Consider the following 26,906-nt stretch of genomic DNA (forward strand, 5'->3'; position numbering starts at 1 on the left):
TCAAGATGTCTATGATCATGCTGACTCTTGGATTCTAGTTGATTGATGATACTATGAAGATCCTGTGTTTCCAGTTCCAGGAATTATTTTCTTAATGTAAAATAAGCTGCTTTGCAAATTCCTTAGTGTCTTTTGAAGTAGTTTTCTGTATGTGCTTCTCTGTTGTTTTGGAGAAGTGTTAAAAATTTCTTCATTTAAACATGGTAGAAGGCTTTCAGAGCAAAAAGCCTGTTTAGTCTGTGATCAAGTATCCAAATACAAATCTGTAGGAAGGAGTATGTGAATGTTTTGTGTAATTTCATTTAATCATCTGGAATTTCAGGCACTTAGCATCTACAAGAATTCCTACAGCTATAGCCTCAATGCTTCAGTTGTTAAACATTCAAACTTTACAACCTGGAAAGCTGAAGTTGAGACATACTTGTGGGAAATGATCCGTGGAAGATGTGCTGGGCCATGATCAGTTTTGTTGGTTGTTTGTGGTGGTCTTGTTTTGGTTTGGTTTGGTTTGGTTTTTTGTTTTATTTTGGGTTTTTTTTGTTTTAAAGAAAAAGCACAGTAATATTACCTATCATTGGCTGTGAATGTCACTCAGAACCTCCCAATTCTTTGTACTGAATCTGTTCTTAGGAATCTTGGGGAATTATTGAGTACCTTAATTTTTAGTACATTTTCAGAAACACGTTGTGAGATTGGGGGCAAAATGTTTTATATTCCACCTTTTTTTCTTTTAGGAGTGTGTCATGTGCTTAGAAAATAATGTCTCAGGTTTTCCCAGAAGAACATCTAAAGGACATGTGAATGTTTTACTGAGCTTAGATGTAAACCTGTTTTCATGCTCAACCAGGTTATAGAATGACTCTCCATGACTTAATAAAAGGCTAAACACCAGGTGGTTCATATGGATGCAGATAAACATTTTCTTAAACAGACTTTCATAAAATTTGTCACGATATTTGGAATATCTGACAGTCTAGATAAAGCTCTGGTGATTATGGAAAATGGTCCATTTTTGTAAACTTCTGAATTCCCCTGAAGTATAGAGGGCCTTGTATGTAGAGATTGTGATAGGTACAAAGTGAGCTCTCTTGTGCCATAATATGCTGTAATACTGTGTTAGGTAAATTACTTCTGGGAATAATCTTGTTGATCTGCCCGTGCCTGCTCAGGGCTTCTGTTTGCTAACAGGATGATATAGTTGATCTTCTTCTCTGGACATCTGCCTGCTAGGACTGAGCTGTGTCCTTCCTTCTGTTTCACAGGGTCTGCCAAACAACTCTAAGGCAATAGTACTCTTGTTACTGTTCACCAGAACTTGGTTTGGTTTTTTGGCCATTACCTTATTCTTTTGAAAATAGATATCTGGAAGAGGTTGTTGATAATGTTTTTTTCTTCTAATGACTTACATGTAAGGGGTTCATGCTATTAAAAAATGTTGTTGTTCTAGTTTTAAAGTACAGCTGCATCACTTTATCATTAAAACTTAATATAAGAAATTTCTGTAATACCACCTTTGTGTGAATATGTACAGAGTGTGAACATCTGGGGTTTTTTTAAGTTTTGCACATATGACCGTTTCCTCACTGTTCTTTAGGTATTTCTTTTACTCTTCCTGACATCAATTGATAAAGAAAACCATCCTTGTTTTCTACCTTAGTCACAACCATAAGCTTCTTCTCTTTATATCTAAAATCTGTGGATCATTTCTAGAAGGTTTTCCTGTCCACTTTAAAAAGTAAATTGCCAAAAGTAAATTACCATTTGTCTAAAACTCTCATTCCATTAGGAACATCCCAAATATGTGGATAGTATCCTGGCTGTGGAAATTTTCTACCTGCCTTCCAGCCTATAAATGGTGTTCTTTAAAATGCAAGTCTTCTGAAGTCATATGTTCCTTTTTTCTGTCTTTGGTCTTTCATGTATGTGCTCTGAAGCTTATTTTTCAAAGTGGATGAAGATTTTAATACTAATAGCTGCTTCCAGGTATTTTTAGGATATGTCTCATGTAAAGGAAAAAAAAAGTTTTCCTGACATCTTGTATAGATAAATAGGCTCTCGCTGTAACGTTATTACATTACATTAAAAATCGAATAGTTCAATTTACTGTCATTTCTGTCTCATTCAGAATACATTGTTTTTTTCTCCTGACTAGTGAAGATGGTCAAATGTCCAGAGTTTTACCAGAGTAAGTTCCAATAGTTTTAGGAACACTTAAGTTGAAGAATTGATGAAAGATACTACACCTGGTAGAAATTAAAATACATGAAATTTGGTGGTGTTTAACTTTTGGATATTTTTGTCTGGCAGTTTTTTGTTTGTTGAGTTTGTGTGGGTTTTTTGGTGGTTTTTTTTTTGCTTTGTTTCATTCTTTTGTGTATGTTTTTTGTTTGCTGTATTTTTTTCCTTTATATTTACTAGAGGGAAATCTGTGCTATGAATAGAATGCTAATACAGGAGATTTTCTTTGAGTCCACACTTTACCCATTTTGTATACTGTCTGTATGCTCTCAGGCAGTCTTTTAAAACGTTGGGGTTGGTTTGTTTTTTTTCTTTCATGGTAAAAATAGCTTTCAGCTTATTGAAAAACAAGGCAGACCTGTGCCTTAAAATCCAAATGAAACTGCTGCTCAGATGAGGCTCTAAAGAGGGCATTTATATGTTGTGGAATGAATGGCATGCCTGCAGTAACTCCCGCAGGCAGGATATTTCCAAGGTATCAGACAAAGCTGTATATATGGCTCACTTCCCCCTTCAAATCCAAAGGTTTCTCCCTTGGCAAGGTCCAGAGGACCTCTGGCCCCTGTGGGGAGATGGGGGTGGGGAGTGGGAGTTGGTATGGGGGAAATTAAAAAAGAGCAAGGTAGCTCTATGTGTGTGTTTCGTTTTTATTTTTATTTTCCACCCAGACTGTCCTGTCGTAGTTTTAGGTTCCTTGTACTTTGTGAGCTGGCGTTGTTTTTCTAATCATTGTTTTTTGAACAGTGTAGTTAGGAATTTCCTGTTCACGTTTTACTACAATGGTTTGTTTAAAATGATAGACCACAGTCTTTTTCCTGACCTAAAACTAGATTAGCCTTGAATGTTGAAGTCGGACAAGTTAAGAGGATTGACTGTATTTGCTTATGTCACACCGAAAGGCCTTTTAACCAAGGACTTGCTTGTATCAAATACCACAAGTCGTGCTTCTTAAATATTTATTAAAACAAATAAACACAGTTATTGTATGAACTGGCATGTCTCCAAATTCCTAACTCTTTGATTCTCATGGGTGGGTCACTTTTAATCACAGAAATATTTTTAATCAAGACTCCCAATATCTACTGGATTACTGAATCCCCTGTTACCTCAGTTCTCTGCTGTCCCCATTGTTATGTTTCTGAAAGACAACAAAACACACCTCACTGAAGTTCAGGTTTAAAATAAAATGTGGCAACAAACTATCAGGAAATACTCAAATGGAAAATGAACGTGCCTTTTTGCAATACATCTGGTGGCTGTGCTAAGGAAAAAGTAGAACAGACTTCATATGTTTGCTTTCAAATTTGGGGGAAAAAATAAATCTCCTAAGCCTAACAGTGTTAGATACTCAAGAAACTGCAGCGTTCTTTTTATACAATTCATATTTATGTAGGACAAGTTCCTCGTAGGACACTCCTAATCGCTGTGAACAGTGCACACCTGTATTGATGGAACAGTACAGGTAATAAGGCTATTGATCTTTATCTGAAATAGGTAAGATTTCAGTATTTAAAAACAATATATGATCTCCACTTTGTGCTTGTATTTTAGAGAAAAACTACTGTAACATAAACAGTATTATGGCACGGCACGAAAGTTTTGTACAGTTTTGGAGGGATGGCATTATGACCTGCCAGAGCTGGCTACTGAGATCATCACCGATTAAACTTTAATATACAGATTATACAGCTCTCCTGGGTGTTTTTAATGCAAGAACATCTGTGAAAATGGGCATGTGAAATTCTAATAAACCTGCTAAATTAATTTTTCAAGCTGGGAGATGTCAGAGTTGTAAGGTTGCAGAGTCTCTAGCTGATATGACACACAGGCATTGCATTCATTACAAGGGTGTTGCCAGTTAAAATACTCAGCTGTTACGGTATTTCCAGCTTAGCATCTAACTTTGTTCCACCCAGCAAATAGTCACATAAATAGGACTAGCTGTGGATTTTTCAAGGAAATATTTAATGTATTTTTAAAGAAAATAACATTTGGAAGGGAAAATATTTGGGTAGCTTGCACGTGAGTGTCTAGGGTAGGGCAGGGAGATGCCTTGCAGGGTACTGAGCTTGATATGCCATAGAAGCTCACAGTGGATGTTATGTGGAAAATGTTTCCATTTATAGAAATCAGGTATTTCCGTGAGTACCGGAACTAATGAAGTCTGGTTTCCTGTGGGTTTGTGTCTTACGGCTGATTGACTTTGGGGAAGGTGAGAGTTCTGCTGGACACTTTTTGCCTTATGTTTGGGATGTTTGTATCCACTTGATCTCTGCAGATTTTCTGACACCTGATCAGGTGTGCACATAGGGTTCTTGCTTTCTTCAAGATGAAACTTCTGAAGTGTTTGAATTATCTACGGAGTTTCCCTAAAATTTGAAACTCACTGATGGAATGAAAACCAAATAGACTTAGGTCTATTAATTAATATTGTTATTAATAAAAATCACATATCCATATTTTTATAGGAGATAGGGCTACAAGCTCTTGATTTTATTTTTTTTTTTTAAATTTTTTTATTGCCCCTGTTGTCTGCCAGCTCCTAGTAGCCAGTTCATTAAAACTGAAGTCAATTTCTAAAAGCTAAGTGCTTTTTAAAACTCTGGTAAGTAATAGAAATACATTTTTTGAGATGAGTATGCCAGTTTTTATGGTACAGGCTTTTACTATCATAGTTCTGTGGTGTGTGTGCAATAGATTCACTATTCCCCCATAAATGAAACAAACCATTGTACAGATTTATGACTGCATTGCTTGTGGTACACTGCCTGGGGCTTATATTTGCTTTCCTGTGTGTGTTGAGGAAACTGCAACCCAGAGTTCTGCAGAGGGCTTTTTGGTGAGATACCACCTTTTAATGTACTTCCTGGAGCTCTTCGCAGTCATTTTCTGTTCATAAGGATCAGACACAAATTGCACTAAATACAGTCAAAACTAGTGGCTACCATAGTTTTCCTGGTCCGCAGGGATTGTTCACTTAGGTTTTGACTTTAGTTAAGAACATATTTTTCTACCTGGAAAAGCTGGAGTTCAGTAAGCATGGGTGTGAATAAACATTCTTCCATGTGAATGCTTTTCGTGTAGCAGTGTGGGTGAGTAGTTTATTCCACTAGATGATGTAAGGGAGGTGAATAAGGTGAGTAAGCAATTTCATTAGGAGACTCTCTCAGTTGTGTCTAAATGCTATGTTGCAAATTCGGCTCCTGCTTAGAGCTGGTCGGGAGCCAGGTGACTGTGGTTAATTCATCACCAAACCTGAGCTAACAAGCCCTGTGTAGGCTAGATTATATTAGATGGAGCTCTGTGCCTTACTGAATTAGCTGGAAGTTCTACCCATGGAAGGCATGGGAGAGCTCCTTTGAGTCTGCTGGGAACATCCTGTGTAGACAAACTCTGTAAGTGTTTGTGTGGAGTAACTTACTGCATTAATTTACAGTACGTGGTATTGTAAAGTTACTTTCTTTACAGACATCATTTCACTTTATTTTTGTGCATGTTGTAGGTGATAGTTATTTTCTTGCAAGGTTTAGTTTATAAGCAAAGTTTATTTAAAAATAAAATGTGTAGTATGGTAGGTTCTATCAGCAGGGTTAATTAAATGGGGTCATAACTATCACCTGTTGTTTTGCAGTATGCATATGTGTATATATCTAAACAATATTATTGTATTAATAAAATTATCTTAAGCAAAGTTCTTGAAATAAAACTGTGACTTCAGTTTTCTAACATAATCTAATCACAATAGCTACTCAGAAAGATACTTGGAATCTCAAGGTAGATGTTCAATTGGCCTTTTCAAATACTTGATAGAAACAGAAAAACACCTTTAAATGTTTCTTCCCACTCTTCCACAGTCCTGCTTTACATTCATTGCCCTGTATTCCAGCTGTATTACTGCAGTGCCTTTTCTAACCTCCTCTTCTAGTTTTTATAAAATACCAGTCCTAAAAAGTTATCTGCCTGTACGAGGAGAGGCTGAGGGAGCTGGGGCTGTTCAGCCTGGAGAAGAGGAGGCTCAGAGGAGACCTCATCACTCTCTACAACTCCCTGAAAGGAGGGGGTAGCCAGGGGGGGGTTGGTCTCTTTTCCCAGGCAACTCGCAGCAAGACAAGAGGGCACGGTCTCAGGTTGTGCTGGGGGAGGTTTCAGTTGGACATTAGAAAGAATTTCTTTACTGAGAGGGTGATCAAGCATTGGAATGGGCTGCCCCAGGAAGTAGTGGATTATTTAGTAGTGGAGATTTTAAAAAGAGACTGGATGTGGCACTCAGTGCCATGGTCTGGTAACTGCAGCGGTAGTGGATCAAGGCTTGGACTTGATGATCTCTGAGGTCCCTTCCAACCCAGCCAATTCTATGATTCTATGATTCTGTGTCTCTCCCAAGTGAGTGAGTGTATGGGATACAGTGGGATATTCAAGTTCAGTTCTCTGCTTGGCCAGATGTGGTTTTGTGTGGTGTTATTTTTAAACTCCTTGTATCTGGTGTTCAGGTGGGTACTAGTTATGGTATTTCTTAATGTTATGGTGGTACTTTGATTATAAATGAATAGTGTGGTTGCCTGAATACAAATAAAACAAGATTAATGTAATGATATGTTAGTTCTTTTTTTTTTCCTGCTTTGTTTGCTAACATTCATGCTTTTCCTTTGTAAAACACTTCCTAAAATCAGAGATACTTTGACACTTCCACTTGCAGCCTTCCAAATGCTGAAGATTTTGGTTCCTGAATCTTATATTACTTTGACTAGATATTTGAAATAAAGTTTTGCTGATGGCACCATGAAGAAATGTAGCAGTGAGCAAGTTTGATTTGAGGATGGAATGGTGTGATCTGGAAATTTGAAGATGGAATGGTGGGATTCGGAAATGGGTTCAAATTGCACCAGGGGAGATTCAGATTGGATATTAGGAAGAATTTCTTCACCAAAAGAGTGGTGAAGCATTGGAACTGGTTGCCCAGGGAGGTGGTGGAGTCGCCATCCTTGGGGGTATTAAAAAAATTGAGGCTTCAGGAGATGATTTAGTGGTTATGGTGATGTAGGACTGTGAGTTGGACTTGATGATCTTGAAGGTGCTTTGCAACCATGATAATGATGATTCTCTGATCTCGCTCTTCCCCCTTGCTTTCTACCTTGCTATCAAAGGCTGTAGGTATGATGTTTTAAGAAGCATTAAAAATTGTTATTGATCTTCATATTTATGTTACAGTTGTGCTAGCCAAGCATATACTATATATATATATATATATATATGTATATATATGTTTCTCATATTCTTTCTCTCGTGTTAAGCCGTGTCTCCTGGCTGTGGAGCTGGAATTGAAAATTTTCTTCTTATGAGTTTGATGGGGGTGAGTAATAGGTGTCCATCACAGTACAGAACATTTGGCCACTTAGCCTGTAGTGGTTTTCTTTGGGGAAAGCTGTAGCCATAAGTTCCTCAGAATACTTTGAAAATTAATAAGATGGACGTGACTATTAACAGCATGTGATAATAATAAACTGTATTTACAAATGAGCATCAAATACCCCTCGAGTTTCTGCTCTCCAATGCTGCATCATGGAAGCTGTCAGCATGTGCCCACTTCCATGCCAGCTCAGGAGGAGGGAGCTGTGTCCCTCTGCTGCACACTGGAACAAGCTCCAGGAGTGTGTGCCATGAGGCACTGGGGTGTCACTGGATAGTGCTGGTGGAGGCACCCATGAAGCTGCCCATCCATGTGTAGGGAGTGGCTGCCTTCAGCTCGGGAGAGCTGGGGTGGCTCCCAGTGCTGTGTGAAAGAAGGAAGCAGTACTAAGAAAAAAAAGGAATATTTTTTGTCCTTATTCAGATAGATGTATATTTGGTACAGTCAAAATTTATGCTTATAAAAGCTTGTAATAACACCAATGGGAGGGGAAGTATGTGTCCGTATGGGGAAGCTCATGTCTGATCTGGAAGGTGTGTTTGAGAATGAGTTAGTGGTTCTCATGTTTTGGAAAATGGAGATCAAAGCAGTGCAGGTTCAAGACAGTGGAAGGATGTGCTGGGCTTAACTCGACAAGTATGTGAGGATGAGCTGTTTATTGAGGAGGAGGGGAGTCCTCATTTTCATGACTACTTTTGGAGGAAGCAAGAAATAAAAATAAAATTAATCTCTGAAGACAATGAATTATTTTTTTTTCCTTCTCAACATTAAAGTTTGTTAGATGTTAAAAGTTGCCAGGAGAACTTGTCTATGCTTACAATATCTCACAATATCTTTAATACCTATTAAATTAAACCAGGTGTTAGACAAGCTGCTAGTGAAAATGTCATTTGCGTAATTTGTTTTCCTTTTTAAAGCAATTAGACTCCATATACAAGGGCTCTTTAAACATTTTTGTTTACTTTTATACTGTTCTTGGATTGCATAAAATGTTATGTTGTGAAATCATTTTGGCTCAGATGTCAATAAATTGTGTGTTATTTTTTTTAAGTATTCTGGCTTTATATCATGGCAACGATGGCATCCCATCATTTGCTTCTGTCAGCATTCATTTTCTGGGAAGAAGCAAATGCTAAATAGTTCCCCTGTTACATCTTTGCTGGGATTTTGAGAAGAACAGATTATTCAATTAGTGGAAATGTCCTTGCACCCATGGATGTCCACCCTTAGGGTTGTTGTTGCACCACCTTAGAAAGTGGTTTAGAGTTGTCTTGGATAGTTAATATTGCTTTGTGTGTTGATATCTGTTGTAAGGAGCTTGGAGTTTGGTTTTTGAGGTTTTTTTTCCTTGTTGTTTTTTGTTTGTGGTTTTTGTTGTTTTTTTTTCCTTGGGATCAGTTGTAGTTCTTCCTCAAATAATCATTCCACTTGAGACTTCACTGTTGTCTTAAATTACTCTACTACTGTGTCTTTGTTGAGAGGAGTTACAGAAAATGAACTATCTCCATAAAACTAACATTTGCAGGAATCAGAAGTATTAACTCATTGTGAGTAAGACACATTGCTCACTTCATGGCCAGAGGGAAGGAAGGGGTCTGGACCTGTCATATCTGTGAAATTCAGGCTGCCATTAAAATGTAGCACAGCAATGGGGTTTAACTGGGTGTGGAATGAGGCTCCTTGCATCAGAAGGCTGTTCTGAAGAGTTTGGAGATAATCAGGCTGAAAAGTAGTGTTGCTGAATGGTAATTAAAAATACCTTTTTGTTTGGGAGTGAGAAATAGATTCAATGCAATATGATATTTTATTTAATTGGTGGTGCCTTCATTGTACTCTGTGAATTTGAGGGCAAAATTGTAAAGGCAGTTAACTTCTCAAGGACCTTTTATATAATAATTTAGGATCCAACTTTCAACTATGATAAATGGGGAAGGGATGAACTGAAGACCTTTGCTCCTCTGACAGCTTTTATTTCCAAGGATTCCTTTCTGTTGTGGTGCAACAGGATGGAATCACAAAAAATCCAAATCTTTGAAAAAGAATCCGGTGGATTTAACACTGGGAAGTGCCAAGAGTGGCCAGGTATGTAAACACTTGACTTAGTGTAAGGGGAAGTAAGATCTGTGAAAGGAAGAAATGAAGGGTGATGGCAGAGGACAGGCTTTCCTGGCAGGCACAGTGGTCTAGGAAAAGGTGAGAAAATCTCACCTTCAGATTAGTTGTTTAGTTGTGGTATAACTACAAGAGGGGGGAGGGAGGAGCCTGTTTCTTCATCTACGGCTGTCTTTTGGGAGGCTGTGTTCTTGCTTAGTGGGTAATAGTAAAATAAATCAACGTGAAAATGTGTGGAGTAAAGTAAGCACAAATAAGAATCATTAACACATTTTTCTGTGAATTTCCTGTCATGCTTGTATGCTCTCTTGCACTTTCTTGCACCATCATTTCCCTTTCAGTTCACTTGGGTTTTCCAGTAGCCTTTGAGGAGCTAGTGGTGAGTTTTTGAAGTCCTGGTCTCTGAGACAGACTTTAGTCACAAAGTTTTCGGCACACATCAGGCATCTGCTGTCTGGAGTAGTCATCGTGGTTCAGTCTGCTTCATGCCCCCCTCTCACTGGATCTGCTCATCAAGTTTACAACACTTCTGAAAACTGGCATTTTTCTCTTTCAGGCTACTCAGAGACTGAATCAGTAGATCTTCCAGTAATTGGAAATAGCTCATATTGTCGGGGAAAGTTTGCTACTTCTCAAATTTTACTTGTCAGCTCCTAAGTCCAGGAGACAGTTCTATCTACATCCTCACTTGCAAGACTGTGCATGTCCCATTGATGTTTAGATCTTGACCATAAATAATTTTAAAGAAAGTAGGTAAGTTGGAGTTAAAGAAAATAAAAGTTGAGATGCTCCCTCTGCTAGTAGCACAAAGGGCAATGAAATGCAGGGAACAGTCTCTCTGACAAGGCTTCACATCATTGTTCTTGTTAGGTAATTTTCTGTATTTTAAGTAAAGGAAACACTATGTCCCTTTTGCTACCACTAAAAAGAGCTTACATTTTTAATATGTCAGACCTAAACCCCACATGTTTTCCGAATGCATCTGTCCATCCTCCCTTGTTGCTCAGCACCAGCCAGGTCTCTTGGAAATGCAAATGTTTTTCTCCTTCTTCCTCCACTTTTCTTCCTGCAGCTTGTTTAATATGTATTTCTAATGTCTTTGTGTTTTCTGTGGTGTTGCATATAAGTTCTCTCTGCATTAAAGATAGATTTGATATTTTTTGAGAAAAAGAAGATATGTTGGGTGGAGGTTTTAATTGCAGTTTACTATGAAAAAAAGTTTTTAGTGAGCATAATGTTGAGGCTGTGTCTCAGAACATGGTATCTGTCTCTCTTTGCACACCTTTCTTGCAAAGGTTGTTTGGTCAATCAATCATTACGTGAGTTTTAGTTATTCATTTCCTTCATGAATATCTAATTATTTCCTGAGTAGCTCCCAGTGTGGTTTTTGTTTTTTTGTAAAACCAAAACAGATAAATGGATTAATTAGGTGGTTTCTAAACATTTTATCCATGCACAGTCAAGCTTCTGTGGTACTAGGGTTTAAACCTTCATGAGCAATGATGGAAACATTTGTATTGGGGGTTACTGTTCCTGGAGTCAGCATTGGACATTGGCTAGCAATGGATATTCAGAGGTGCTTTTGAGTTTTTGGGTTTTCATTTGCTTGTATACATGACTTTCTTAGAAAAGAGCTAGAGTTTTAAAGTAGACTTTTTTCTTCCCCTGAAGTTTAGAAAGCTTTTTAAGGTATGGATCCTGATGTACTCTTCCTAACAAATACTTGTGTGATGCATATGCAAGGTTTTTTTCATTTTTATTAAAGTTCTATAGTAAAATGTAGACACATTGTATAATGATAAAATTAACGTCCGCGTTGCCATTATTGTGAAATTGACTTAATTTATGTGGCTGCATTCTGGTTTTCTTTAAATGGGATTTTTTTGCTTTCACCACTCCCCTCAAGGAGTGAGGCTTAGTGCATCTCTAGGACACTGCAAGCTGGATTAACATAAGCTTTTTACAAATAGCAGATCTTGCTCACCCCCCACCTCCTCTATATTGCCTTTTTTGCTCATGTAATAGCAAACTGGTTCCATTCAGTAACTGTGTGGAAACCCTCAAATTACTGTGTTTCTCTGTCCCCATTACTTTTTTGCAGCTCTAGTGAACTGAAGCATACCTACTTACTTTATATTGAGCTTACTGTATACTGAGTATTGGGGTAGTAGTTCTATAAAATGGTGGGATTGCACAGCTTTGGACAGCAGAGGGGTGCACATGTGAAGACATCACAGATCTCACCAGTTCAGTGGTAGCAAGCTGCTAATCCTGCTGTCATACAAAACTGTTGGAGATGGGTAACAATGCTGAGTGGAATGCACAGGGGAGAATAAAGCTATGTTCTGATCTGTTTTTTCAGATTCTCAGAGCAAAGGGATGTAGAAGACAGCACCTGATACATGAGAAGTCCTGTCTTTCCCCATCCTCCTGTTCAGGCTGTGGTGTGTTCACACTATTCGCAGCCATTCCCATCTGCTCTACCTCTGCTGTTAGCCCTTCTCCCTGTGCTGCTTCTCTCTTTGTGCCTCTCTGTACCACTTCTTGCTTTCTGAATCCCAGTATCCCTTCTTTCAGCACCTGGTTCCTGTTCTGCTCATCCTTGTGTTATTCTGCTCTTTCCTTCTTTTTCTACGTGGTGTTCAGGTGCCAACAGGCATTGCATTGAGGTGAGAACAAGAAACTGACTTCCTAGCCTCAGTTCTGGAATACAAGGAGCAGGGAACAGGCTTAATACTGGAAATGTTTTTCTGGAGCTGCTCTGTGCAGCTGGAGCAAGCCTTGAGATTTCCTGCCACACTGGGGGTGGGTGGGTGTGTAGCCAGGAGAGGTCCTGAGAAGCTGGCGTGTGTTCAGTGGAGATTAAATCTGCAAAGAACTGGGCTTCCATACTGCAGAGTTATGTTGAGCATGTGCAGCAGTATTCCCCCTCTTCCACTCCCCTGTGCCTTGACCAGACTTGCACATTTTTTTCCATGGGGATCGTAGGAGACTTAAAAATTCCAGATCCTGTTGTTAGTAGCTCTGAGATTATCTGGGAGGCTGCTGTAGGAATTCTAGCATGGGGGCGGGGAGGGGACAGTATTTTTTCCCCCTGCTTTATTGTTTCAGATGGCTGAGCTGTTTCAATTAAAACTTCTTGCAAGAGATGAGAATGAGGCACACCCTCAGGAAGGAGTATTTCACCCAGAACGATTTCAGTCTAGCAAAATTAGAAGCATCAAAAAATTGTCTAATGAGGCAATGTCTAATGTAGCATACTAGACTTCCTAATGAATGGGTGGCACTTCATTATAGTAATGTGTAGCTGATACAACTTTATACTGGAGCAGTACTTGGATACCTGCTACTTTTTGTTTGTTGATATGCAATACCTCTAGATAAACAGTTCAGATATTTATTCTGCAATGTACATCTTTTTCAATATAAACAAACACTGCTTTTACCACTGTGGAAAATATGCTCTAGGTCAACCACAAGATGTTGGGCTAGATGCAAGAATTACCAGCTTAAGTTTTGTGGCCTGTATTATGCAGGAGGTCAATTAGATGATGACAGTGGTTCCCTCTGACCTTAAAATATGGACCTGGACAGCTGGGGCCACTCTGTGCTGCCATGGTGGAAGTTGGAGGCTTCCTGCGGCTCCGACTTCCTCGAAGGATCAGAGCTGGGAGGGACGGAGCTGAAGCTGTCTTTCTGCAGCTCCTAAGCTCTCCTTCCTTGTACTGGAGCTGCTCTTGGATATGGGAAGTTAAATGCTGTGCACAGAAGAAGTCTGCATTGACTAACCGCAAAGGAATGCATAAATACAGAAAAATATGCAAGTACAAAAGATGACCCCCAAAATGTTTTGCCGTGTGGTGCAAGGGGACTTGGAGTGAGCAATATCCAAAGAGAAACTTTGGAACGGACACTTACGACTTCTAGAGGGACTTTTGATTTACAAATGGTGATAAATGATAATAATCAAGTGAACAACAGAAGTCTGTTTCCTGAGTTGCTGTAAATGGAAGCGTGTTTTTAGCACTCCTTTTTTTTCTAACACAAATGTAGGAAACTGGTAAATTAGCTAATTTCAGTGCTCTAGAAGAGTTTAAAGAGAAATAATCTAAGGAAACGGAAGCCTCTATTTTTATCCTTCTTGGTCATGGGAGATGGCGAGGAAGAAGAGGAAGCCATTTACTGTTGATGTCTCTTTGGTATGTTACAGTACAAATTAAATCTAATTTCTACTGCCATTTCAGTGAACAGGTACTTGTTACTTGTGGTTGTTTAGGTATGTTCAAAATAACAGCAGTGTAGGTTTGTTGTCATGGTGTGTCTTCCATAATTGTACCTTTATCTCGTGATGATTGTTTTTTACTTTCCCATTTTTTTGTTAGATCTGAAATTTTATACTCTAAAAAACCCCACACTCGTTGTGCTTAGTCTTTGTTTAAGTATTTTAGAAAAAATATTCTTAGTATAAGATTTCTAAATATTTTTCTATTGAGTTTGTGCAAGTTGTTTTAAGATTTTATATTTTTTAGTGCATTATTATTAATCTCGAAAAGTACATTATTTGGCTGGATTTCTCTGGATTTTTCACAAAACATTCTTTGTTCATGTATTTAAGCAAAAGCGTGACCATGAAATTATGAGTAATTCCTTATATTATTTGCTTGGAAGTACATTATTGGTCTATCTTGGAGCTTAAATATAATACATTGCACAACTGCTGGCAACCATAGAAGTAATAGTGTCAAACTCCATTACCTCAGTGTCTTAAAAAATTTCAGATAAACATAAATCTGTAAGCTTTTTCTTCAGAATATATTACTAAATCACTTAATACTGATGTGGGAATAGACTGTTAGTTTGCAAGGTCAACATTAAGGAAGACTGTGTAGGAGTCAAGTGTATTTGAGGAATAGTGGTAATACTGGGATAGTTAAATACTGGGAAAACAGGGACTTGAAAATTACTGACTGTCAAGCGGGTCAACCTGGAGTGTGGAAGTAGATGTAAGATTTTAACTACTTCTTTTAGAGAATCTTCTCCCCAACACCTGCATTAACATGTACCTGTCGCTTACATGAACTCATATTTGTGACTGATAGGTCAAAAGTGTTGAATCAAAAGCCCAGAAATGGTATGAACTAGCATGTCATAAAGTGTGAATAATTTGGCAGCTATATCTGTAATTTTAAAGTAAAGGCAAAGAGTGAGCTGTGGAAAAGATGTAGCAAACCATTACAGAATTGTTGCTTTTTTTCATTAGGTATTTTTTTGACTTTAAGGACATTGTTTTTCTTAGCGAGGGGGTTTTTGCTTCAGTGATGTGAAGATTTTAGGGAGACCTAAAGATGTAAGGATTTTAGGGAGATAGTTTGTTTTGTTAGATTTCCTGATAAGTTTGGATTAGTGAAAGATATTTGAAGCATTTTTTTGTAATGGGTTTAGTTTTAGACCACTGGTAATACCTTAAAGGTAACCATTAACTAGTTTTGTAATACCAGTTACAATATGGAGCTTTTAAATGAGTAGGTAGATTGAGGATGTCTGTATGTGTACACTAATGAATACAGTATTCACTACTGACTTGCCCATTGCCACTTATAGGCAGCTGAGACGTGTGCCCCTATGTGCTTGACTTAAGTGTCTCTAACTCCTGGAAGAGTGAAAAATAACTTAAATAATGAGGTGACAGCTATAGATCACAGCTTGCAAGCAACGGAGTCTGAAACCAGAAGCTTCAAAGATCCTGTCAACATATTTCCACTTCAGTGGCTCAGGGCTAAGTCAAGCTTAGTAGCTCTTCAGGCAAGTGATTGAAACGCTGCCCTTGGATCGTGTGCGTGTGTCTCATTAGTTGCACTCTTTCACTTGCACGTGAAGTATTGCTTTAATAATGCAGTTCAGAAACTTCAGCAGTCTGGAAAGCCTGCTGTGCAGATATCTGGCATAGTCTGGGCAGGGGTCTGCTGGAGCTCAGTGTAATGCCCTCTTGGGTCCCAAGTTTCCCTCTGTGCCTGTGGGCATCCACGCCACTAAGGTGGGCTTGGGGCAGAATTTCTCTGCTGTACAGGCACAGTTGGCAGCTGACAGTGCAGTAACACATTAGAAGATGTTAGACAGAAATGGTAGGAGAGTGCTTTATAACTTCCAGGAATGTGGTGATTCAATGTGTTTGAGAAACATCAGATGTGGTTCTTTTAGGAAAATGCAGGACGAGTGTAACACTCTTCAAGCAGGCTCAAGGAGGCGAAGGAGAAGCAAAACTGCCCGGAAAGGTTAAATGAGAAACTCCTGTCTTGAATTTCTAATATTAGATGACAATGTAGACTTTTCTGGGTGTGAGGCATCTGTTTACTGTTTTACCTCACAATTTGTTTTTAACAGGAGGTATATAAAGTCATGGTATGCATACCCTCCTGGCACTTATCTATACATGCACTTTGTTCCTAGACTTGAAAAGAGTGATCTCTTTAATATATGTTTTCCCACTGATTGTTTTATACTCTGTCCAGTTGCGTATACTTTTTCTTCCCATTGTTTGTGACTTTCTGCTTCATTTTTCTAGACATAGTTTCTGGTAGCTTTTAATGTGTTTTTTCTCTTTTGTTAGTATCATCAAGTAATACTTATTGGTAGAAATAGTTTCATTAAATTAATTTCAGTAAAATTTAATTAAATACACTCCAAGTATAATAAGTTCTTCCAGGATTTGGGCTTAAGATATTTTAAAATATCCAATTACCTGAATTTTCACTGACAGCAGTTCTGAGCTTGTTTGTACACATAGACGTGACAGATGTCTGTTTCTAAGCTCATTAAACTTCACTTTGCCTCTAAGGAAACACTATTAGTTAAGTATGATTTGGCTATAGCTGTTTCTAAAACATTGTTTCTCCCAGACTACATTTTATACTACAAGTGTAAAATAAATCCCTTTGGCATCATGTTCATTGGCATGTTTTCTGGCACGGTGGGCCTTGTCAAGTGGATGAGAGAGGTTTTCCTTGGTCAATAAGCACTTGTAGACCACATCAGGATATAATTGTGGATATACCTCAAGATTCCAGTGTTAGCCTCTGTGGCTTCAATTATTTGCCTTCTAGTCAGCCCAAAGATTGCCAGTTATCTTCTCAGTTTTGCTGACTGAGACTTGTCTGAAGTGGTGTAAAGCTACAAACTGCTCACAAAAGTGTTCCGCAGTGCTTTACTTACTGAATAATGTTATGCCTCTGGCATTTGACACTTAAATGGTATCAGGACAAATCAAGGCATTGCCCAAGTGTGTGTTTATATGTACACACACACACACACACACGTATATGTGTGTGTGTGTGTATATATATATATATGTATAGTTATTTCCAGTCTGGCTAGTTGGTAAAGAGCAATGGTAAATTTAGGGTAGGGAGTAGGCCTTCAGCAGTGCAGAGCCAACCATTACAAATGGGCAGAAACTTGTATTACTGACAGTTAGTAAAACTTCTTAGAAAAATCTCTGCTATAATGTTTGGAATAATCCCAGAGGCTTCCAATCTTTGAAGAAAGTTTAGTCTAGAAAGGTAAAACTTCCAGGTAATAAGATAGTTGGCAAGTGCTCACATAGTCCTTCTGGATATAGGACATGCGAGGTTAGTGAGGGGAACAGTAGTTGGGAAGGCAGTTATGAAGGACTTCACCCTTTTGCTTTTCTACTACTTGAATGATATCCAATAATAAAATAGAAAAAAGAGGAAGCAGTCTAATAGTGAGGATGTGCTAATCTTTTTTGAAATAAACTTGAAATGATCCTGCATGATATGCAGCAAGTATTCCACTACATGATAGTGTTTTGCAGCATATAAGACCATTTTAATGACTTGTTATTGGTGTGTAAAGCTTCTTTTGGTGCCTCTTTTTTTTCTAACGTGCAACTTCATGATCTTAAATTCAGAATTTTGTATCCATTTTTTGTTCCTTCTTATCTGCTGAGAACCTCCATTTTCTTGTCTGCTTGGTTTTCTTCCTGACTTGAACTCCTGTTACTCTTGTTCATGTCCAAAGGGCTTATTTGTAAGACCTTGCTGATAGCATCCTACAGATGTACCTCTGCACCCATGCTCAGTTGATTTCCATTAAGAAAGTATAGGTGATTCCTCCTTATCTGGTATTTGCATACAATACTTGTGACTAACAATCAAAAGAGAGAAACACTTAACACACCAGCACATATACAGCCCTCTGTGTGGGTGTAGCAACTCATCACCTCTCCTAGTGGCTCTTCTATGATGGTTTAGTTAGCTGGTGGGCTGGATTGTGCCCAAGTAAGCTAGTCAGAAATTTGAGTTCTGCAACCACAAGGATCATGGTAAAACTAAGGATACAGCTGCTGAGTAGTTTTTTACACCAAGCTGAACCTAGAAATAGTCTTTTGTATATACTGAGTTTATAGAAGATAGAGAGCTGGGTGACTTGCTCTTCTCCAGCATCAGATTGCAGAGTTGTGGTTTGCACGATGGAAGAAACAAAGGGATGATCTGCAGGGCTGGCCTGTGCTTAACTAGGACCTTAACTACCAATAGCATGTAGTTGGAAGACATTCCTATTCACAGAAATTGGTGAATAAGTTAGGAAGATAAATTCAAAATCAGTGAAACTAGAAAAGCAGAACACTGCTGTACTTGACCTCTCTAAAGCTGTGTTGTGCCTGGACAGGTGTAGTGTAATGTTAGGCTACTTACACTGGTGGAATAATTCAGCTTGCTTCTCAGATTCTGAAGTCCCCCATTAAATTTTATCTATCAGTTTAGGCTTTTGATGTTTATCCATTTGTGCATTTGTGGGTTGGTTTTTGGGTTTTTTGTTTGTTTGTTTGTTTTTTTGTGTTTTGTTTTGTTTGTTTGTTTGGTTTTTTTTGTCTCTCTCAATATGTAAGTCCTTAAGAAGATCTTGTAAATATTTAGAGTTTGAGTAACAAGGGCAGCTTTATTAGGACTGGCAAAAGAAAAGTTATGAATATCTTGTATGTTACTCTTTCTAGCTAAGAACATATTCAATACAAAGGTCCTATTTGACATCAGTTTGGCAGAACTGTAGACTTCTAATTTCCTTCCTGAATCTACTCCATCCCTGGAAGCATTCAAGGAGAGAAAGGACGGGTCTTTGAGAAACGTAGTCCAGTGGGAGGTGACCTTGCCCATGCAGGGGGGTTGGAACCAGATGATCTTTAAGGTCCCTTCCTGCCCAAACCATTCTATGATATGATTCTGTAACTGTCTTATTTGCCACTTGCTGTTCTCTTATGGCTTATTCCCAACTTCCCTGTGTATTTTTTTTTCTGTTCTTTTCTGGACAAGCTGTCAAGTCACCTGCTGCCCAGACTGCCTCGCTTCAGCCAGCCCCTCCAGTGGTTGCCTCTGCCCTGGCTAATCTCAGGTTCTGGATTGCAGCTTTGTACAGCTGCTTGTAAATCCAGGCTGTCTCTGCATATGCAAACAAAATGTGTTTTAGAGCTCATGGATAGTCTTAAAAAAATAATAAATAGTGGAAATATAAATGACTTTCCTAAAAGCACTGACTTAACCTGGCTATGAATTATGAAGAAAGAATATCAATCATCTTGATGAAATGTGAGTATATTTTCAGTGAGAATTTCCCATGGTATTTGTGTCCTGAATTTGGGTATGGGTTGTAGCTGCTGTTAATAAATGGATAGCTGCTTGGAAGAGTTGGCTGTTTGTGTGAAACTGTTTTCAGCAGTTCCTGAGCAGCCAGGCAGATCATGCAAGAGCTGCAGCTGGACACAGCATTGTATTTTATGTTTCAACATACTAAGCCAGTATTTCTTAGCTGCTTTTGGAAGTATGATAAAGGACAAAATCACAAGCACAATATGTCCTCTGCTGAGGAATAGGATGGCAGATGAAGTTAGCACCTATGCTGCCTCGTTGCACAGATGTTAGAGCTTTCTACCCAGCTCCTGAAGCAGTAGCTTACAGAGGGGGTTAAAAGGAACGGCCACCAGCTTGGTGGCCAGGCTGTAAACATCAGCAAACCATGGCTCAGGAGGTGGGGATCAGCAAATAACTCAAATATTTGTGGGAATGACATGCTTGTCAGCTGTCTCAGCATAGGCTGTCCAGGTTTGTAATACCACGTGTTAAAGGTATTTATCACTTGTTCCCATTAAAAAAAAAAATCTGGAAATCAATAAATTGTCTAATAATGAACTTTTCTCCACACCTAGATGTTGATTCTTTACTGTAGCTGGCTATTGCCATTCTGTGCCTCATGTTTTCCACATTGATGTGTGCTGTGTTGACTTATATTACTGTAAAATCAATTGAATCAAGACCAATGATTTGGCACTATTACCACTCTTCCATGCGCTTATTTGCTATTGGTATTTTTTATGTTGTTTTTGCTTGGGGTTTGGTTGTTTTTTGTTTTTTTTTTTTTTTTTTTGTTTATTTGTTTGTTTAAAGAAAATCACTGCAAAATACAGCCTTATCTTAAAAAGACTGAATTTCAAGTGACCTTTAGAAGAGTTGATTCCGTTACTTCCTTGCTGTAGGGTAGCATTTTGTTTCTAAGGGAAATGTATCCCAGCAAAGACTTGGAATACAATTACATTCTTTAAGTCTTTATCCTTAGCACAGAATGTCGTTTGTGTAAGTTTCTGTACAACCATCTCTATTGTGGATTTATTTTAAGGAAGGATTGTGAGTCCAGTAAGGTATTTTATTCAGAACTCAAGGCTAAATTATGCAGTAAAACAAAGATACATGATTTGGATTTAAAAAAAAATAATTCTAAGGGATTTTTATCTTGAAAATACAGTTTGGTGAACTTTGTTGTTCTTTTGACTCAGCAGTCAGTGTGTAATTTGCTGAACTTTATTTGAAAATCCAGCTTATTTTTATGACTTGAATACCTGAGGAGAGCCGAGTCCATGATAGAGGATGAAGAGTGAGGACAACCACAGTGTAACAGTGGTGCATCTCTCTCTCTGAGCCAGCCATGTAGGAAGCCCCTTCTTTTAGCAGCCAGGCAGTATGTGCCTGGTGTATCCTTGCTTGGCAGGGTGGGATGCAAGGGCTGCTGAGGAAGGGGATTCTTTCTTCAGTTTGGAGGAGCTTTGTGAGTTGGGGCTGCTGGGTGGTCATAGGTCCTCTCTGTCCTGCAAGCCCTGGAGCACAGTCCTGCCTAGACCTGAGGTGGTGGGCGATGTCTTCAGGTTTGTAGTGTGGCTTTTAAAAACAAATAACAAATAAAACCAGAATAACAACAGCCTTCCTCTTTTCCTCCTCAGTGGAGACAGGTTTTCTTGCCTGTCTGTGAAATAACAGCAAAAACCAAAATCTTCTATTCCTGTTTTATTCCTTGGTGGTGGTTCGGGTTTTTTTTGCGTGTGTTTTGGGGGATTTTTTTTGCTTTGTGGTTGAGGCAAATAACATTTGGCCAAAACCTTAATATGCTCAGCATAATACTTGACTTTGGATAAGCTATTGCTAGATTTATCAGAATGTTTAATTACTTTTCCATTTATCCTAATACTTGTTTTTCACAGTGTGAATTAATATAATTTGCATTTGTCACAACAATTAAGAGAACGATTGAAGAGAATGTTTCTCCTCCTTGTCACTTGGGGACAAATTTTATGGGCCATTTTCTGCCTCTGGTGTTGGACCTGCCCAAAGTCAGAAAAAAAATAAAAACGCTATTGGCTGTTGATGTTCTTGCATCCTTTTCTCTGTCTCCCTTAGATATGGTGTGGCCTTTCTTCTGAGCTTGCAGATTCTTGTTCATAATTAGCCCTCGTAGTTAGTGCTTTCTTCTTAATTCAGACCCACTTTGGAAGATAAGGCAACCCTGCATGGGATTCAGACATCTAGGTATGGTGTGAGAGATGGTAGCTAGTTTGCATCCATGTTTCTACTTTGGAAACACCTTTTTGAGTACCTCTTCAAGATCTTGCAAAAACTGGTTCTGTTTGTCTTAATTCCTCCCAGGGAAGTTTTGCTCCACTAGTGATTTCAAGGAGCCAGGGTCCTCTGATGTGGCATCATTACCATGGAGTGATTGAGGATCTTGCCTAATATTTTCTGTTGCCTTTTTTTTAGTCATCTGGTTATGTTCTTGAAAATACATGGAATGAAACTGCTGCTATGGGTTAAACCGTGTTCTGGAGGGCTGAAGTATACCTTTTCTTTGAAACCAGAAGAGTTCCTTTATTTTATAAAGGGTGAGGTTTTCTGTAGTTTTTTTTGGGGGTTGAAATTATACTCTGTTAACAAAGTAGAGTAAAGCTGAGAGGAGTTTTGCAGTAATTAATCTAAAATGGTATTTAGCCATTGATTTTTGCTGTCTTCTTTCCTTCCCACCCACTTCCTACAATGAACTGATGCATTCAAGAAATATCTGTTCCTGCTGCATATTCAAAAAGCTGTAGTAATGTGTTCTGGAATCTTTCTGGTAACGAATAAAAATAGGTAATAAGTACACAATGAGGAAGAAGAGCACCTCTTAATCAGAAATAGTTTTATTTAACTGTTCAGTTTTATTTTGCAGTTTGATTTCTGTATTCTGTTTAGCTTGTTAATCAGTGCAGAGGAAATATTAATAAGCCATGAGGTTTCAGATATGTCTATTTTACTGCATGCAAAAGTCAGGCTTTAATTTCTTCCTAATGAAAACATTGAATTTGTGCAGAGTTAAAGGTGAAAGATCCAAGGTGCATGACAATGTTCACAAATTTTTCTCTCAGCTTGGTTTGCAGGGTTTGGGTTATAGGAGCCTTCTTTTGTGGTTCTGTATTTGCTTTTGAAGGTTTCAGAGTCACAAGAGATTGGGTTTGTAATAACTGGAAAGGTTAAACATTTCAAGACGATGAAGAATCAGCAAATCAATTAATCTGAAGTTCTGGTTGGCTCTTTGATACCTGCAAAATTGACCCCCGTGGATGACTGTCACTTGTACCTGAACTGTACCAGTTAATGTTATAAACATAAATCATAACATCCTTATTGGTGTCTATCTGTTGTTTCAAGGGGACAGGAAGGGATCACCGGTGACAGATAAAATGACTTTGTTTGTTTACTGCTGTGAATAGCATAGTTCAGGGCAGCCCTAGTTAGTTCTTTATTTCATTAAAGATGACAGTGTTTTTATTCTGTGTGTCTTTATAATACTTAAGAGATTTTGCTTTTAATATTTCAGATTTTTTAACAGTTTATGTTGTAAATATATATTTATATATGCTTATATACAGTTTATATGTATGTTGTATGAGTCTTTATATACAACCAGAAAAAAACCTGTCATATTTTACAGAACTTAAGCTAATAAAAAAAAGTTAAGTAGCATTTTGAGAAGATGCTTAATTTCATCAGTCTAGTTCTGTAATTTGTGGTTGACCTCCAGGATCCGTATCTGCACCTGTTCCATTCTGTCTTTCTTCTTTGGAAGCCGTTAGTTTCCTTAACTTGAAAAAATTTATCTTGTCCTCAGAGTTGTAGTGATTAAACCAGAAATGTGGTTTTTTAGTTGACATAGTTAAACCAAAACACAGTTAAACCAGTGCAAAACCCCGGGAGAATCAGTCCTTAGTTTGAGATTTACATGTTTTAACCTAGATGAATTGAATGAAGGCATTTCAAGCTACAGAGATGTAAATGTGACTGAATTGAGAATCAGTGTAACACTGTGCTTTGTCTGAAGGGATTCCAGTTTGGAGCAACTTTGAATGTAGTTTAAAATGAGCAACATCAAAATAATAATGGTCGGAATACACGGAAGACAGCTTTTTATGTATTCTTTCTTTTGCAAGGTTTTCTTCAAAACCATTAATTAAACTGTTCATGCATGCCTTATAAGAGTGGAATGAAAACTGGTTAGACCAGATGCATTGGCTTTCTGCAGTTTCCCTTTTCCAGAAACTTGAGTGTTGTGCTTGCCCTGGCAGTCTGAACCCTGGTGGGATCATGGAGAGCACTGAATTTAAGTTCTTGCAGTGTGAAATGTTGGAGTATCATGTCTAGGTTTTATTTATGAATAAAGGAGGTGAGGATGTGTTTGTATAACAGGGAAGGGTGTCTCATAACTCATTCCAAAGAAAATCTTGTCTATAGTGTGGTAATTTAGGAGCCAATGTCTAGACTACTTTGAGAAATTGTAAACATGATGTCTTGAGAACAAAGTCATGAGGTTTAAGAAAAAATGCTATATGTTATATTTTCAATATTTGACTTAGTTCCAAGGAGGTCAGAAGCATTTTGGCAATATTTGGTCTACCTGACAGCTGGATGAGTTATTGAATGAATGCACATACCAGTCAATAGAAACATTTTCTTTCTTGAATAAAGAAGCTGTGGATTTGCTTGATTATATAATGTAAACTACATATTTATCAGTAATGGAAAATTTTTACTTTAAATGGTGGTGTGCAAGTTTATGTTTATCTTCATCTTATTAAACTGTTTATATGCACTTGACAGACCATAGCATATGATCAAGCTCCTTCTTATTTGACCTGAATAACTTAATCTTTTGTACTGTTGTACAGAACTGTTCAAACACTACATTGAAACTATTAAGGATTTTTTTCCCATCCTACTACAGTTAAGTTCTAACACTTTAATCTCAAGGATACTAAATTAGTTTTAGGAGGCAAGTGAATGCAGTTTTTCTGATTGTGGCAGAGAGAGAGAGAGAAAACTATCCCTTAGGGGTCAAGTAATGATTAAAATTATGATTTGGGAAGTAGATGTGATTCAACTGAACATTAACTATTTTTGTATTTGCATCACTTTCCTAGTTTTTTTTTAATATACACCAATGTTCTAGAATGATGTTGATAGAGGGTCTTTCTGCAAAATTTTCTGTTTACAGTATTCCCGTCAATACTGAAATTGCTGTTTTGATTTTCTATTACCCACTGGTCTGTCAAGAGTTTGCCTAGGAAGGGGTGTGGTGTTTTAAACTGTAATAATACTGTTGCTTATTAGTTAGTGGCTTCAGAATTCTTTAGAGACATTTGTTTGTCTCTCTGATGCTTTGAGGAAGAGAGAAAATAATTCGGATGCGTCTGGACCAGGAGTGTATCTTTTACAGTTGGAAATGCATAATTGGAAAGAGGAGAAATCTATTATGCAGTTCTTTTAAAAAACTAATGTGATTTTTTTTTTTTTAAGGGCAAACAATTATACTGCTTTGACTCCAAAAGACGTTAAAGCCTATAGAGCTTCTAGTAATTTTTAGCATTTGTGAACTCCAGCTTCACCAGTTTCAGTTTGTGTTCTTTGCAGTATGGGAGAAAAAACGAGCAGGACTTCATGCCACTGTAATTAAACTGTTAAACATAGAAACTTAAAGGGAGAAGCTTGTCTTACTTGTTTGGGGAGTGCCTGTCAGCATATTTAAATGAAATTTTATTTTGAAACTGTGTGTTTGTAATAATTAGCACATTCCTAAGCAGCATAACTACTTTGTGATCAAATGATGGAGATGTCTTCAAAACATGTAATAACATTCATTGCACTGTAAACTCTGCACTTTTTGTATTTATTTGTGTTATTTTTATTTTTATAGGATTACAAAGCCATTGACATTTGCTGACTGTGTCGGTGATGAGCTTCCTTTAGGATGGGAAACTGTTTATGATCAACAGATTGGAGTTTATTACATGGACCACATAAATCGTGAGTAGATGTGTGATTATTTTCAAGGAATCCTGGCAGGGTTTTTTTTTATAAACTAATAAAAAAAAAAAAACTTTTTTTTTTTTATAAACTAATAAAACAAACTTTGTTTCCAATACCATTTATGTACCATGTACTAGAGTGAGAACATGGATACAAGTGGTTTCTTGCAGTATTTGCTTTCTCATCTTTCAAATAGGGGAACAGTCCTTCCATTTGTAAATAGTTGAACAATCTATGATTAAGATACAGTGTATAAAACTATCTTGTTTTGCGTTCTCATACTCTGGAGTATCAGTAATTTTCTTGTTGCTTTTTGTCATGTGTCATTTATGACATTTTCATTCTAGGCTCTTGTATTTCCTGTCTTTCCAGTCATCCATAGCTCAGTTTTCTATATAGAAAACTAAAATAGGGTCTGAGAGGAAAGTGCTGAAGTTTGTATGAAGTACAATAATCTCATCCTCTCTTAAGCAGTGTTTTATGCTCTAATACAGTGCAAAGTGCTATCAGATCACCAACAGATACCCCTTCTGGAAAATAGGAGGGAGAGGTCTCCATCATTTTCTCCTTTGGCCTGCTGCTGGGCTTTGTATTGCCAGTGTCTGGCATATTTGCCAGTTCTACTTTTAAAATAATGTTTTATCTTTACAGCTTTGTACTACTGCTGCTGTTACTGCTCTGGTGCTATCATTAAGCTTCTTATCACCGAGTGAATGCTTCCAATATTGTGAGAACAGGCAGCTGGTGGGGAGGGAGAAGAGAAAAAAGTAGTTGTAAGAGCTATCACAACAGTGGGAAATAATGTAATCTCTAAAACCAGATTCCATGCTATCTACTTGAAATCTGGTCAATTAAAAAATAAAAGGGAAGAAATAGTTTTTGGCTTCTTGTCATCCCTGGAATTAGATGGGTATTATGGTTTCACAGTTACTTAAAAAAAAAACAAAACAAACAACAGCACAGTAAATTTTTTCTTGTTACATTGTTTGACTCACACAGGCATTTATTTATTGGGAAATTAACAAAGATCACAAATTAAATAATAAACTTTAAAGAGCTGTTAATGCACTGATCATAGGGATAGATAGCAGAGAAAATTGAAAGGCAATAAATGGAGACAATTAGGTAATTCTTACAATAGCATTGCTTAAAGTAAGTAATAGCTTAATGATTGCTGCTTAATCTGTCATGGTAACTTCAGTTCATGTTGAATTTTAATAAGTGAGGTTTACATTGGAGTACAGTAATGGAGTGCACTTGCATCAACATGTACATATGCGTGAATGCACGTATTAAAAAAATACAAATGGATATTGGCAACTCTTTTTTTTTTTTTTTTTTCCCTTAAACTTTGTAAAAGGCTTTAGGAGCACCTATAGATAATGAGCACATGAACTCCCATTGCAGTCTTAAGATTAAAAAAAGCTACTAAAGCTTCCTACCAACAGGAACAGCTATCACCATTGCATGCAAAA

The 26,906-nt window shown here is 37.7% G+C and overlaps 1 protein-coding gene across 4 annotated transcripts in view; it reads left to right on the forward strand.

The window, feature by feature from the left end:
* WWC3 (WWC family member 3) overlaps positions 1-26,906 on the forward strand; it is a 100,076-nt gene that overhangs the window by 12,576 nt on the left and 60,594 nt on the right. For all 4 annotated transcript variants that reach the window (XM_071747947.1, XM_071747930.1, XM_071747938.1 and 1 more), the window contains exon 2: positions 25,319-25,428. In XM_071747947.1, the coding sequence (XP_071604048.1) occupies positions 25,319-25,428 (110 nt within the window). The remainder of the gene's footprint in view (positions 1-25,318; positions 25,429-26,906) is intronic.

Source organism: Heliangelus exortis, chromosome 1 (assembly GCF_036169615.1).
Source record: "Heliangelus exortis chromosome 1, bHelExo1.hap1, whole genome shotgun sequence".
NCBI lineage: Eukaryota > Metazoa > Chordata > Aves > Apodiformes > Trochilidae > Heliangelus > Heliangelus exortis.